The sequence below is a fragment of the Ostrinia nubilalis genome, chromosome Z (assembly GCF_963855985.1).
Source record: "Ostrinia nubilalis chromosome Z, ilOstNubi1.1, whole genome shotgun sequence".
In the NCBI taxonomy this organism is placed as follows: domain Eukaryota; kingdom Metazoa; phylum Arthropoda; class Insecta; order Lepidoptera; family Crambidae; genus Ostrinia; species Ostrinia nubilalis.
The window spans coordinates 11,519,014-11,534,485 of record NC_087119.1 but is presented as its reverse complement, the minus strand read 5'-3'; the positions used below and the strand labels follow the sequence as shown (position 1 = coordinate 11,534,485).

The 15,472-nt window shown below is 34.8% G+C and overlaps 1 protein-coding gene across 1 annotated transcript; it reads left to right on the top strand.

Annotated features, from left to right (window-relative positions):
- The first annotated feature begins 9,969 nt into the window (after window positions 1-9,969).
- On the top strand, window positions 9,970-15,399 carry LOC135086766 (uncharacterized). Its single transcript, XM_063981556.1, has 6 exons — window positions 9,970-10,145; window positions 10,454-10,591; window positions 11,001-11,149; window positions 11,886-11,992; window positions 13,487-13,650; window positions 15,263-15,399. The coding sequence occupies exons 1-6, from the start codon at window positions 10,072-10,074 to the stop codon at window positions 15,357-15,359; spliced, it is 729 nt and encodes a 242-aa protein (XP_063837626.1). The 5' UTR covers window positions 9,970-10,071; the 3' UTR covers window positions 15,360-15,399.
- The last annotated feature ends 73 nt before the right edge of the window (window positions 15,400-15,472 follow it).

The following is a 15,472-nucleotide window of genomic DNA, read 5'->3' as shown; positions in this document are numbered from 1 at the left end:
AATTCAAATAATATGGGTCGACTGCGACGTTGCCGTTCCGTGCGTCCACTAGAGCAGTCGAATTTGAACCTAAAAACTAGTACTGTTTGAATCATTTTTATTTGTAGTTTAAATCATTTAATTTCGATTATAAGAATTTTAGACTAGGAGCCGGCTGATTTGTGTATTGAGTACCTAATAACCTATAAAATATTTTGATAATAAGTTTTTATTTTGATCACAATGTTTTATTTAATCGAGGCAAAAACATTGCATCTATACTAATACTAGCTGACCCGGCGAACTTTGTTCCGCCTTAATGGCAATAAATAAGCAGGCTTTTTTTATTTCGAACGGGATAAAAAGTATCCTATGTCCTTCTCCTGGCTCTAAACTACCTCCCTGACAATTTTCAGCTAAATCGGTTCAGCCGTTCTTGAGTTATAAGTGGAGTAACTAACACGACTTTCTTTTATATATATAGATTATAAATGTGAAAGTAACTTTGTCTTGCTTTCACGCCTAAACCACTGAACCGATTTTGATGACATTTGGCATAGAGATGGTTGAGTCCCGGGAAAGGACGTAGGATAGATTTTATCCCAGTTTTTGAAATATGATAAAGATTTTCATCATTATCATATCATCTGAAAATTATAAATAACTTGAAAAAATCGAGTATTCGGGTAGCCCTAGTGATACTCTACCTCTGGGCTTCGGCTTGACAGTACTTTTTGGGAAACCTTGTACAGGTGAACAATGGTGGCGCCCCCTATCAATGTGTTTGGTGGGACAGTTCAGTTTAGTGGGTCTTTTATAGCTGAGACGGTTCATTGTTCAATACAATCAATTCTTTCCTCTCTATTATTTTAGGTGCCTTATGTACGTATAGATTAAGCACATTCTTTTTATATGAACGTAAGGATGGGATTTAGGGGGTCACAAAACCGGTTTTACCGAAACCGAAAAAAAAAACTGTATTCAGACATGGCAAAACCAGGTTATTCTTGGAAATATAATAGCTAGAATGAAATACTAAAATAACAATCAAAAACGTTTTTATTCAGCTCGATTATTATCACAGATCAATTAACATTTTTACTAATTAAGGTAGATACACTTTACTAGAAATCCGATGATCTACGTTCTTGTCGGGTATCACTAATGAAATAAAATTCCTACTTCATAAAACTAATTAATCAGGTAAATTATTTATCACAGATCGATCAACTTTTAATAACCTAGGTAGGGTAAGGTGGGGCACAATGTTACACGGGGTACAATGTTACAATGCATATTTCTCCGTCCCTTTCTATTAGTTGTATGATGTTGGTATACACGTTTGTCAAGCTCATAAGAGCTGCTGAACTGAGCCGCTGAACATCATACAACTAATAGAAAGGGACGGAGAAATATGCATTGTAACATTGTACCCCGTGTAACATTGTGCCCCACCTTACCCTATACTTTACTGTGTAGTAGAATACTGGTGATCCACGGTCGGGTCGGGGAGGTTTCCGGCTTTTTTTTTTTTTTTTGAAGGGACGCGCGCTGGTAGCTGGAGGAGCTTTTCCAGCTTCACCGGGCAGAGTGAGCAGCTAATTTTCATAGTGGACTGTACTATACGATAAACATGTCAGTCAATTTGACAACCTTTGTCGGAAACCTTATTCAATGAAAATATTGTCCGAACCCTTAGTATTTCTCTTCGACAAATACTTTAACACATTGTGAACCACTTTTCTTTCACGACTTTAAAAAGATTTTAGCAATTTAATTCACAAAAACAATTGCACACATTTAAAATAAAGTTTGTTTACACTTTGACAGCAATAGACTGACATGCAAGGTGACAAGTCAATGAAGTTTTCAGTTACTGTTGCCATTAAAAGAAATTAGTACCTACCATTAGTTTTCCGCAACATGGCGAGGGTTTTTATGTTCCTGGTCGGGCTATAAAACTCATTTTTTTTAACAAATAATAAATCAAATTCATGTTTAAATGCAGTTTATAACATAATTTTTAAATTGTCACTATTAATATTTTTTACTGAATAACCTGTAAAAGTTAATTCTACAATTTCTGAAAAATCACCTATAGCCTGACCAGGAACATAAAAACCCTGGCATAGAGGCGCGTCAATTGCATTTGATAGTGCAACACTGAGTACAGTCGTACCTGTTGTAGCGTTGCAGTTTTGGCTGTTTTCACAAATTGATATTTCTTCTCGATATTTGGATTTAGGATACCACTGGCGACATCTATTGGCGTGATTTTGAATTAATTTGCAATAGATGGCGCTTTTTGCTCAGTCAATTCAAATATATTTTATTGAAACATTTCCTAATGTTTTTGTTTTGATTATTCTATTTTTTAATAGAATATTTTCAGTGTTCAGGAGATTGTTTTCATCATGGTTTTTATTAGTATTTGCTTTTTACCTAAGCGGCGAAACGAAACGTCTTGCGATGTCAATGACTCGCAGGCTGTCAGTTGAGCTGTCAAATCACTTTGGAATTTTGGTCGATCTTGCGCAACCGCAATTTTATTATATTATGAAATTATCGTGGATAAGGTAAGCGTTCAAACTCTTGCAGAGACAGAGGTTTGATGACAAGGAGGAAATGCGAAGAGATCAGCAGTTCAGAAAGGAGTAATAATTATAGAAATCAATATGAAATATTGAAATATCTAAAATATGAAATGTAAAATCGTAAAATATGAAATTTGAAAATCCCGCATCTGAAACGAAAAATACGAGCGTCAGGATCACATGTGGAACGTGGCATTAGGTTATGAAAAAAACCAGCAATGGGAAACAAACACTTACGAAGACCGTTCGCTAATCTGAGCCTCACTCACAGTCTTCAGCATCCCAATACCCTCATCCGAATAGGATTTAGGGAATCTCTGAAAGAAACGATCACCATGAAATACCACGTACTGGAATACGAAAAATATCACTCACGAAAAATAAATAAATTCTCCGACGGGAACTTACCTCATGTGTGTTATTTTTATTTATTCATCAAGAAATTATCGTGGATGCATTTTGCACCACCCGATTTGAAATAAAAGGAATTACATTCCCGAAAATAATCAAATTGCGGTTGCGCACGATCGACAAATTCCTAAGTGATTTGACAGCTCAACTGACAGCCTGCGAGTCATTGACATCGCAAGACGTTTCGTTTCGCCGCTTAGGTAAAAAGCAAATACTAATAAAAACCATGATGAAAACAATCTCCTGAACACTGAAAATATTCTATTAAAAAATAGAATAATCAAAACAAAAACATTAGGAAATGTTTCAATAAAATATATTTGAATTGACTGAGCAAAAAGCGCCATCTATTGCAAATTAATTCAAAATCACGCCAATAGATGTCGCCAGTGGTATCCTAAATCCAAATATCGAGAAGAAATATCAATTTGTGAAAACAGCCAAAACTGCAACGCTACACTGTGTTAAATTAATAGGCTAACTTTATGTATCAGGATTCAGGATTAGTACGGGCTAATTTGATATTTTCATAAATTAACGAAAAAATATTATTATAGGTAACCTGGTTTAAATAAATTAAATGAAACCATCAATCGAGCTAGTAGGATTTATTTTATTATTCATCAATAATCAAATTCAGAACTTGAATATTCAACTGCAATGTTTGCTCATGAACGCTTCAAACTCGGTACTTCTTTCCCAATTCCATAAAATTCAACACTTAGAAAGTGACAAACATTTTTAAAATAGGTAGTTGAAACAAACCACAGCTAATTTTCATAGTGGACTGTACTATGCGATAAACATGTCAGTCAATTTGACAACCTTTGTCGGAAACATTATTCAATGAAAATATTGCCCGAACCCTTAGACAAATACTTTAACACATTGTGAACCACTTTTCTTTCACGACTATAAAAAGATTTTAGCAATTTAATTCACAAAATTAATTGCGCACATTTAAAATAAAGTTTGTTTACACTTTGACAGCAATAGACTGACATGCAAGGTGACATATCAATGAAGTTTTCAGTTACTGTTGCCATTAAAAGAAATTAGTACCATTAGTTTTCCGCAACATGGCGAGGGTTTTTATGTTCCTGGTCGGGCTATAAAAGTAACCTTTTCATTAGTGTAACCTAAAAGTAACCAATGCCGTTCAAAAGTAACCTAAAAGGTTACAAAAGTAACCTTCTGGCAACACTGATATCACAAGTCACAAATACGATAAATCCAATGTGTTGTGTGTTTGTTGGACTTTGTAAAAAAAACTGTTTCCAGTGTTGCCAGTAGGGTCTTGTCAGAAATTACCAGAAATAGAAAAAAAGTAACCCTCACACGTGCGATTGATATTATTATCATATTGATTCATAAAGCTGATTCGTACTAACAACTTTCATCTTCGACTCTTATCTTACCAATCAGCCAAAATTCATACAAAGTGTTAAAATTAATTGGAAATCATCAACATTTTGAGTGTCACGTTTCAATTTAAATAATTTGTAAATTGACACTATTAATATTTTTTTACTGAATAACCTGTAAAAGTTAATTCTACAAATTCCGAAAAATCACCTAAAAGTAACGTTTTCATTAGTGTAACCTAAAAGTAACCAAAGCAGTTCAAAAATCAGCTAAAAGGTTACAAAAGTAACCTTCTGGCAACACTGACTGTTTCTCAATATTGTAGTCAACTGTCATCTTTTTTTTAATACAAGTTTTACGGCTATGGATATAGATCCTTACGGCCAATTCTGTGCAAATGCTGTACAAAATGCTGTGTTTCGTCTATTTTGTGATGTCTTAGTAGTGATTGTGATTTGTGATGTTAATGTTGTTAATTTTTTTTTTTTTCAACAAAAGAAGAAGAATTCAATGAGGGCTTTCGCGATTGGAAAATCCGCCAGATGGCAATACGTAGACGCGAGGTCCAAATGCTGCGTGATTGGTGGATTTTGACATATCTGTCAATGTCATGCAAAATCTGTTTGTAACCATAGAGCAAAATACAGGGTGGAAACGATAAGTGATCTCGATTATTTCTAAACTATACAAGATATCAATAAACTAGTTATTGATCCTGAAAGTGCTTCATGAGCTCTATCAAACGGTATTAATAATAGGTTACAGAATAAACTGGATCTATCCGAAACTTCAATGTTTCCAGCTTCCATACATTTGGTAAAGTCACATTATTTTAAAAACTACATATGATATCGTAAAACTGATTACTGATTCTAAAAGTGCTTCACAAGCTCTATCCAATGGTATCAATAATAGGTTACAGAATAAACTGGATCTAACCAAAAATTCAATGTTTCCTTCTTCCATACATTTAGTACTACCACAGTCATGACACTCATCTCTTGACAATATTGTAGCAAGTAAAGCCTAAAACCAATGTTTTTCATTAATAATTTAAAATAAGAATACAATTTACGAGTTTATTTTAAGTATTTATTATTAAATTAAAAAAATTACACTTCTAATATTGTGTGTCTGGCATACATTTAGTATGGAAGCTGGAAACATTGAATTTTCAGATAGATCCAGTTTATTCTGTAACTTATTATTGGTACCGTTTAAAAGAGCTCATTAAGCACTTTCAGGATCAGTAACCAGTTTTTTAATATCTTGTATAGTTAAGAAATAATCGAGTGAGATCACTTAACGTTTCCACCCTGTATAGTTGTTGCCCATTTTTGCCACTTGACGTGGCAGAATCGTGGGACTTCACGGTATTTAAATAAAAATTAAAGTGGTTGCGTTTAGAAACGCCACAAATATTTGAGTCTTTGGAAACAAGTTCTTTATTATACTTGTATATTAAAATATAATTTTGTTTTACCTAGCTTTTTCTTATTAATAAAATATAGGTTATTAAGTACTCAATACACAAATCAGCCGGCTCCTAGTCTAAAATTCTTATAATCGAAATTAAATGATTTAAACTACAAATAAAAATGATTCAAACAGTACTAGTTTTTAGGTTCAAATTCGACTGCTCTAGTGGACGCACGGAACGGCAACGTCGCAGTCGACCCATATTATTTGAATTATTTGGCGGGAAAATAGTTTTTGGCTTTTAATTCTGAAACTAAGAGGCCTAGAGATTTGAAATTATGTCTCGTGTGTACTTTAATTATAATAGTACGAGAGCCCACGACCAAAATTTTTGTCTCATAGCAATACGGCCAAAACCGCATCAAATCAATAGATACGATTATCCTGAACTCGAAAATACCAATATCAGACATTTTCCGCGTAGCGTTTGATCTGACCGAATTTTCAAAATTGTCAAAGAATTTTACCGAACTGCATCATAGCAATATGTCTGATTTGCAGACTGTAGTTGAATGATAGTTCTGAGATACCGGAAACATTATTTTCAGACGTTAGTGGTGTAGCGCAAACCCGTAAAATCACTTAAAAAAATTAAAAATGAGATAAAAAAAATGTCTCATGGCAATACGTCTGAAAATCTTTTTTATTAGTAAATTTTGGTTATTTGATGCGAACAAAACAATTTTCAGACGGAAATGTGAACGCATTAAATTTTGAGACCGTTTTGAAAATGTTAACAAATTTTACCGATACGTATCATAGCAATATGTCTGAAAATTGTTGGACATGATAAAATAAGTTGTCCACATGTGCAAAAAATTTATATCAGACAAATTAAGTGTAGCACCTTCTCTATCATACCACTTTTTGATACACTTAAAGTGTCTGAAAACAGGTTTTTGGTAATCATGGCAGCAATACGAAAAGTTGAAAAAAAAAATTATCCGTATTGCTATGATACAGGTCGGCTAAATTTGTTGACATTTTCAAAAATGCGCTCAGGCTATATGCTACGCGCAAAATGTCTGAAAACAAACTTTTTCGTAATACAATTATAAAATCTATGTACATTTTCACTATCAGACGTATTGCTATAATACCGACTATCTTTTTTTTTTGACACAGCAGAAATGGCCTCCCACGCAGTTGCTACACTTTCGACCGTTACTACACACCTAGTCGGGTTCAGAATCATACAATCTAACGATTTTATAGGGGTTTTGCCGTATTGCTATGAGACATGGTTTTGGTCGTGGGCTCTCGTACTATAACGAATTATTTGATCTTTAAAACGCAACTCTAACTTATACGGTTTTAATAATCCACCGTGTGTTACGTGTCACCAGCTTACACATACGTATCGGTTCGTAGTTCGAAAACGGTTCGAAATAAAGCTTTGAAAGATTTGAAGTCGGGTTTTTTTATTCGACTTTAATTTATGAGATATAAAACATTGATGTAGCTTAAATATTTACGAAGATACAGATGTGTAAGCTGGAGACACGGTACTCCAGCTCGCACATAGTTTTTTGATCGTGGTTTTAACAGTATTTGAGCTAAAGTCTTGAAAAGTGGAAAGCCTACTATTTGGATTCGACTGTAATTTTTGAGGTATAATACATTATCGTAGCATAAATATTTACGAAGATACAGATGTGTCAGCTGGAGACACGTGTCCTCAGCTTACACATAGAAAACAACTCATAGATATGAAGTTCTAATGGCTCTAATTGAATGACTGAGAGGTTTGATGACTCTAATTAGGCTTTTATTGATGGTATACTTGGAATTGCTCTAGGGCCAATGAGGAAGTTGGAGACATTCTCATTAAAAACCCTGGCATAGAGGCGCGTCTAATGCATTTGATAGTGCAACACTGAGTACAGTCGTACCTGTGTTAAATTAATAAGCTAACTTTATGTATCACAGGATTCAGGATTACGGGCTAATTTGATATTTTCATAAATTAACGAAAAAAGATTATATAGGTAACCTGGTTTAAATTAATTAAATGAAACCATCAATAGAGCTAGTAGGATTTATTTTATTATTCATCAATAATCAAATTCAGAACTTGAATATTCAACTGCAATGTCTGCTCAGGAACGCTTCAAACTCGGTACTTCTTTCCCAATTCCATAAAATTCAATACTTACAAAGTGACAAAAAACTTTAAAATAGGTAGTTAAAACAAACCACAGTTAATTTTCATAGTGGACTGTACTATACGATAAACATGTCAGTCAATTTGACAATTTTTGTTGGAAACATTATTCAATGAAAATATTATCCGAAACCTTAGTATTTCTCTTCGATAAATACTTTAACACATTGTGAACCACTTTTCTTTCACGACTATAAAAAGATTTTAGCAATTTAATTCACAAAATCAATTGCACACTTTTAAAATAAAGTTTGTTTACACTTTGACAGCAAATTAATGACATGCAAGGTGACATGACAATGAAGTTTTCAGTAACTGTTGCCATTAAAAGAAATTAGTACCATTAGTTTTCCGCAACATGGCGAGGGTTTTTATGTTCCTGGTCGGGCTATATAATGTATAAAAAACGATGAACGTAAAATTATTTTCAAATAACTTTTAAGTTACTGTTAAGCACTTATCTAAGTAGGACCCTTCAAGAATAATATATTTTTGTATTAGAAGGATAGGCTAGCAAAATGGTAATGCAGGATGCGAAATGCGAATCGCATTATGCGGTAGCCTGGCCGTGGCGTTTTATTTTAAGACAAAAAAAATAGTTATTATGATATAAAAAAATGTAGGTAAGCATTTCGGCCAAACCTCCACAGCAACAGATTTCACTCTGCGACTGGCGTATCTAGGTGCCTTTGGCACAACTCCTTGAGCTCAGTGATTTATGTAATATATATATTTTTAAATACTATTGCATACACTTAAATATGACTGATCCGTACGAAAAGGCGAGTTTAATGCCAATATTGTAGCTCGTAGATTTAATACGCTTCAGCATAGCAAAACTGCAAAACCTAGCTCATTCATTCGACTTTAAGGAGAGTCATATTATATTATGTAAATCTTAAAAACAAATATAAAGTAATCAAGCTTTGCTTAGTTTGGGTCCATAGTGATCTAACATGATATTATTTATTAACTCGGTTATATTTAGATTTAAGTTTATACAAAAGCAACAAAACACAAAGATCCGTCCCAATATTCAAGATGCCATTAAACACAGGGTAGCACTGTAATCATGATTTTTTTATTAAAGTTTTACCATTTTTTTTAATTATGTATTATAGCCTGACCAGGAACATAAAAACCCTGGCATAGAGGCGCGACAATTGCATTTGATAGTGCAACACTGAGTACAGTCGTACCTGTGTTAAATTAATAGGCTAACTTTATGTATCAGGATTCTGGATTACGGGCTAATTTGATATTTTCATAAATTAACGAAAAAATATTATTATAGGTAACCTGGTTTAAATAAATTAAATGAAACCATCAATCGAGTTAGTAGGATTTATTTTATTATTCGTCAATAATCAAATTTAGAACTTGAATATTCAACTGCAATGTCTGCTCATGAACGCTTCAAACTCGGTACTTCTTTCCCAATTCCATAAAATTCAACACTTAGAAAGTGACAAAAAACTTTAAAATAGGTAGTTGAAACAAACCACAGCTAATTTTCATAGTGGACTGTACTATACGATAAACATGTCAGTCAATTTGACAACCTTTGTCGGAAACATTATTCAATGAAAATATTGTCCGAACCCTTAGTATTTCTCTTCGACAAATACTTTAACACATTGTGAACCACTTTTCTTTCACGACTATAAAAATATTTTAGCAATTTAATTCACAAAATCAATTGCGCACATTTAAAATAAAGTTTGTTTACACTTTGACAGCAATAGACTGACATGCAAGGTGACATGTCAATGAAGTTTTCAGTTACTGTTGCCATTAAAAGAAATTAGTACCATTAGTTTTCCGCAACATGGCGAGGGTTTTTATGTTCCTGGTCAGGCTATAATAAAATAAAAATATTAATTGTATCAGTCTAATCGATAATCGAAATGAAAATAGACAAGGTGTTCAGTTGGCATGGTAACCACTTTGAGTGAGTGACATTATCGATATTAGCGGGAAAATTCAAACATGTCAAGAAAATGTCTACAATAGCTCTGCTTTTTAAATGTAGTGCAATATTTTTTTTATATTTAACTTTTTACACGTTCTCACCGCATTATGGAATGTAATACTAACCACCCCGGTGATCCCAGGAGTAATATTTCGAAATTCACAGGGTATCACCCTGATAAGTACGTATGAGAAAGAATATTTATCTATCTGTTACTTAGTCATACAGGGTGTATTTCTTTCTATCATCTAGTAAATGGTTGGAATTGAGAACGTAGGACTTATACCTAACTGTTGTTAAAACATTTAAATACTTAAGTAGGTAAAGTATAGACCTAAAGTAGGTAATAGCAAGTTACATATTTCCCGTATTAGTAACTATTTACTAAATCCTTTTTTTTTTCACAAAAATGTGAAACCGGTAACGTTTCCAGCTTTGTTTTAAAATTGATTGATATACTTTCGCACTAATTTACTAAGCTCTTTCTAGATATGCCATTACCGACGTGTCCCTTACCGTAAAAACGGATGAAGGTCTGACTCCAGGAAGACCGCCGTGCCTGACTCAGCGGACCATCGGCAAGTACCTGCAGCCGCTGACCAGGCAGCTGGTAGAAACTCCACCATTGTATGTTGCATTTCTTTGCTCACTTTACGACTCTTAGGAAGGGATCCTGTGAGCCTTTATTATTATTTTTTTACTAATAATTATTATATTATTATTATTCGTTCGTTCGTTCGTTTCAGCTGAAAGACGTCCACTGCTGGACAAAGGCCTCCCCCAAGGATTTCCACAAAGACCGGTCCTGCGCCGCTCGTATCCAGGCACCTCCCGCGACCTTCACCAATTGACCAGATTATTATTATTAAATATAAGGCAGATAGACATGATAAGATCAGATCTGAAGAATAGTGACATCACTGTTGCGTTGTTAACTTAAGTAACTGGCGCCGTTTGTAAAGAAGAATCCTCACGGGTCTTAACTTATCGTGCATGTAGTACCTAACTAGATACTTAAATAAGTATTGGTCCACAGTCCAACTATAGATGAGATGCCAAACACAGTCATCGACCAGATGGTGAAGAAAGACAAGGCCTTTTGGGTGGACAAGCCTGGCGCCAACGCTTACACCCTCCACGACGCTTATTACAACTACGGGATGACCACCGAAATGGTGAAACCAAGTAGGAATATCAAATAATTTTACGTGTAACGTTCACAAAATATAATCAATGTTCCTACCTATTAAGACAGGTGGGTCTTCATTAATAATCATGCTGAAATGTCTTACAATGTACAAAGTCAAAAACCTAAACTGAAAAGTCACCCATTTTATAATGGACAGCATCTCACCCACCTACTGATTCCGAAAGCGTATTCCAAGAAATACAACAGAATTTTCACAATATAGGTATTTTCCTTTATGAGAGAAAGTATCGATTTATCTAATGAGTTACGCAGGAAAGATACAACCTTTAAGTTGTCATTAACCTTCGAGAAAAGTCTTAGTTTCTTAGAAAAGGGGTAACTTATTTACGCGCAGGAATATGCTCTCACCTTGCAATGATAATGAATTAAAATAGCTTGCCTAATTACGTATCTGCGTAGGTCTACTTTAAGATAAGCTCACGATACTTTAGTTACCCTAAGTTTAAGATTTTTTGCCACCACATCGTTGTCCTCATGAATAATTTAGCAACCGTCTGGAAAAATACTGCCACCGCACTTACCTACTATTCCAACAAAATACATACTTACTTACTTAAAATTCTTACAAAGCCAGCAATTGCAGGTTCGATTCTCTTAAGGGGCAGAACCGTAGACGCTTTGGTCACTAGCGTGGTTACTTACTTATATTCTTAGTTATCTTAATCATTTACTTAGTTTAAGAATACTTAATCACTGGCAAAATCATTGCAGCTCACCAAGATGTTTTTCCCCGGTCTTATCAATATGATCTTGACTGTGTAAGGTACCGTCGAGAGCATGCTTGTGATGGCCTGAAGCAGAAGCCTGGAGAACCTAAGGTATAATAGAATAGAACTTGGTTGCAAAATCGCACTTAGCGTAGTTGTTCTACAAAAGATGCGCTATCGTCTCTACATAACTACTTAATTTATGCTAAATTATCCTATTATAACACCGTACCTACCTATTTCACCATTAGTTTACGCGTAGTAAATACTTAGTCGCTGAAATAAGGTGCCATTGAGATGGTTCTTAGTTCTTAGTTTTTTTTTGGTACTTTAAACGATACACCTCACGTCACAAATGAATAAAGAAATATTTCTTGATTCATGTGTCGCGTCTCGAAGTTGTGAACTTTAAGATTTTTAGTAGTTACCTACCTACCTACTTACCTACAAACTGAATATTATGATCACATACTGGGAAGATCTGGCTCCCGAAATCCAGTTTCGCCTTAAGTTTAGGGGCCTCAAGTAAGAAAATATTAGAATGTACCTATTTATTGACTTAATGTTACAGGAAATGTATGAAACCCGTCATTGAATACAATTCCTAGGAATTGGTTTGAATTCCTAAACAGCAATCGGAAATGTAAAATTTATGTATTTAAGATTTCAATGAATACGCGTGGACATGCGGTGCGTGAGCGAGAAGAGCATCATCCGATTAAAGAATTAATAAATATTTAATTTATTATGCTTAAATTAAATTATACCGTATGATTGTAACTTGTTAGTCTCAATGAGAGCCTTAATTATATTATTGTATGATTGATACATAGTTGTGTCAATGAGACCCTAAATTACACGTGTTTTACTTATTTTATTCACACATAAGTAGCATTCGTTTTATACATTTCCTAATACGATATTGGAATTTTATAAAATTCCTAGGAACTGTACATTTCCTAGGATATGTGCGTATTAAATAATTATCTGAATCAATATTTTATAAATTTCATTAGCTTAGGAATCGTATACATTTCCTAGGAGTTTTATACAATTCCTAGAATTCATACATTTCCTGTAACACATACATAAACATTTCTATTTCTGATTCATATACTTAGTCATTGTTTTTTATACACACTTGCAATGTTTTGTGATGTTCGAATTTGCTTCGGCCACCATGTTCTACTTAATAACCTACATTATTCGGAGTAGGCTATGCTAAGGTATAACCTACTTAAGCTTTTTTCGTAAGGAGCAAAAGATCTTACGAGTGTAGCGTGAATTTTTTAAATATTTCAACGACTGTTTTTTTAATTTAACTTGTGGAATTAGACAAACTACTTATCTCCATAATTCATTTGTGATTTCTTAATCACTCACTCACTCTTAATAATGTAGGTGTCGGAAGTTGTTTCTACTCGTATCCTCTTGGCTCCATAATGTGTCATCTAGCTAGAGTCTATTCATTAAGACCCTTACACATCTCGTAATTCATCGACGGCGCCTGAAAAACGTGGTGTGCAAGGACCCTTAGTAATGCTACTGTATGTTGTGAATAGGCACTTAGATTATGCTACATAAAACAACTACTAAATATCACAGAAAGCTGTCGGTCCGCACTGTCGTGACTGTTCAGACATGAAGGTGCCCGGCCTGACGCCCTTCCAGCTGGCCTGGGCCCAGGACCCTGGGCAGAAACGCTGGCGCTACTACCCCGACCTTACAGCCACGTTGACTACTGAAGAGATACGCAAGTCTATGGACGAGTATGTGATATTCGTAACTAAGATGATTTGATCCGGTTTATAATAAGTTATGTGAATTAAATGTATTATACTGGTTAGCCGTTAGCCTTCATTTGTAACTGTGTACCTATTTCAGTTATATTTTATCTAAAGTATTTAGGCCTAGTTCAACAATTAGTTATTTTAACTATGAATCAAAAAAATCGTAGTTAAAATAACTAATTGTTGAATTTTGCTACTAACGGCACAGAATAATAATAAGTACTACCACAGAATAAGTAATAGTACAGGTACAGAAGGATTACTCCGCAAGACGATTTAAATAAATGCGAGTCTTGCTACGACGCGATACAGTGGAATTCAGCTCGCACAGCACTACGTACCTACAATTTTATTCTCCTACAAGTTTTGTCTCTTTCTATCGCGTGCCTCTGAACTCTTCTTACGCTGTTAGGGTTGCTGTCTAGTGAAAAAATAATTAATCTACTTATTTGTAATGAGGTACGTATGTAGGTAAGTATGCATTCATTATGGAAAACCTTCATAGTAGGTTAGGTTCCTATACTATCCTAAGAATTATTGATTACCTACATGGCCAACATACCTTTCAGCATCTTTGGGAAGCGAAAAAAAAAAGATAAATCCGGTAGATTACTTTTCGAATTTAAACACCCGAATGCCGCACAATATTTCTTTCTCTTTATGTCCATTTTTAAATAATACTTCGATCATAGAATTATAATCATACTACAACGCACGCCAGCGTCCTGACGAGCGCGCGCGTGACACTCGACTGATATAATACCCGCCGGCGGGGCGCTTCGCTGTAGGTAATTATCGGATGTACCGCGCGGAGTGAGCCAGGCCTGGTACTACGTACAGAAGTTTTACTTCGCGAAGGTATTTAAAAAAATGTATGCTCAATGTCATTAACAATATGGTGTAATTTAGCCTGTCTCAAGAGTCAAGCACCATTTTGTTGACAAACGTCAGTGATCGGCACTGCGCCGAAGCTATAGGGCTGACTTTGGTAAAATGATGTGACGTGAGGTGCCAAACTGCGGAAAATGACGGAGGAAATATAGATGACCCACGCTGAACTGTCCAAACCAAACTCAATGACAGGGGGGCGCTACCATCGTTCAACTATTATGGTTTCCAACATGGCAAAAATCGGAACCGGCGATTCGGTATTGACGGTGGCGCCCCGCTGTCAATGTCATCGATAGGACAGTTCAGTATTTTGGAACTATACATGATTTAGCATGAATTATCATGAATAATATTAACTACTTATTTACCTCTCAGTGTCTTGAGGCAACTTAAAAAAGTACATTCTGTGTTTTTATTATTATTTAGGCAGTTAAATACTGCACAGTATTTATTTAGTACACCATTTTCTTTATTTTCTTCCATCATACACAAGAATACGCGTGCGTGAGTCAATGTTCGCTCGTATGTGAGGCCTTGTCGAATAGTATCCTGTAGGTGGGCCATCGTGCGTGTTTTGTTTTCGATGTAAACTCGCGGAGATGAACAGGCCTGCTAACGGTTAAATCTGAGCCTAAGTCGTCATCTTTTCAGCAAGTTTTAAAGATAAATGCGAACTTGGCTAAGGCTCTTTGTTTTTCAGGGTCGGACGGCCTTTCCAAAATGAAGCGTGCAACTGGTACAACGAAAACTATCCCTCTGTAAAGTATGACTGCATTATGCGTAAATTTTCAAAGTAAAAAACTTGTAGAAGAACTGAATAAATTGCTGAACATAATACGAACTGACTTTTAATGCTCTTTTCTATAAACTTTAGTGTTCCCGTGGTTAGTGTGTTGAATTCTACCAACTT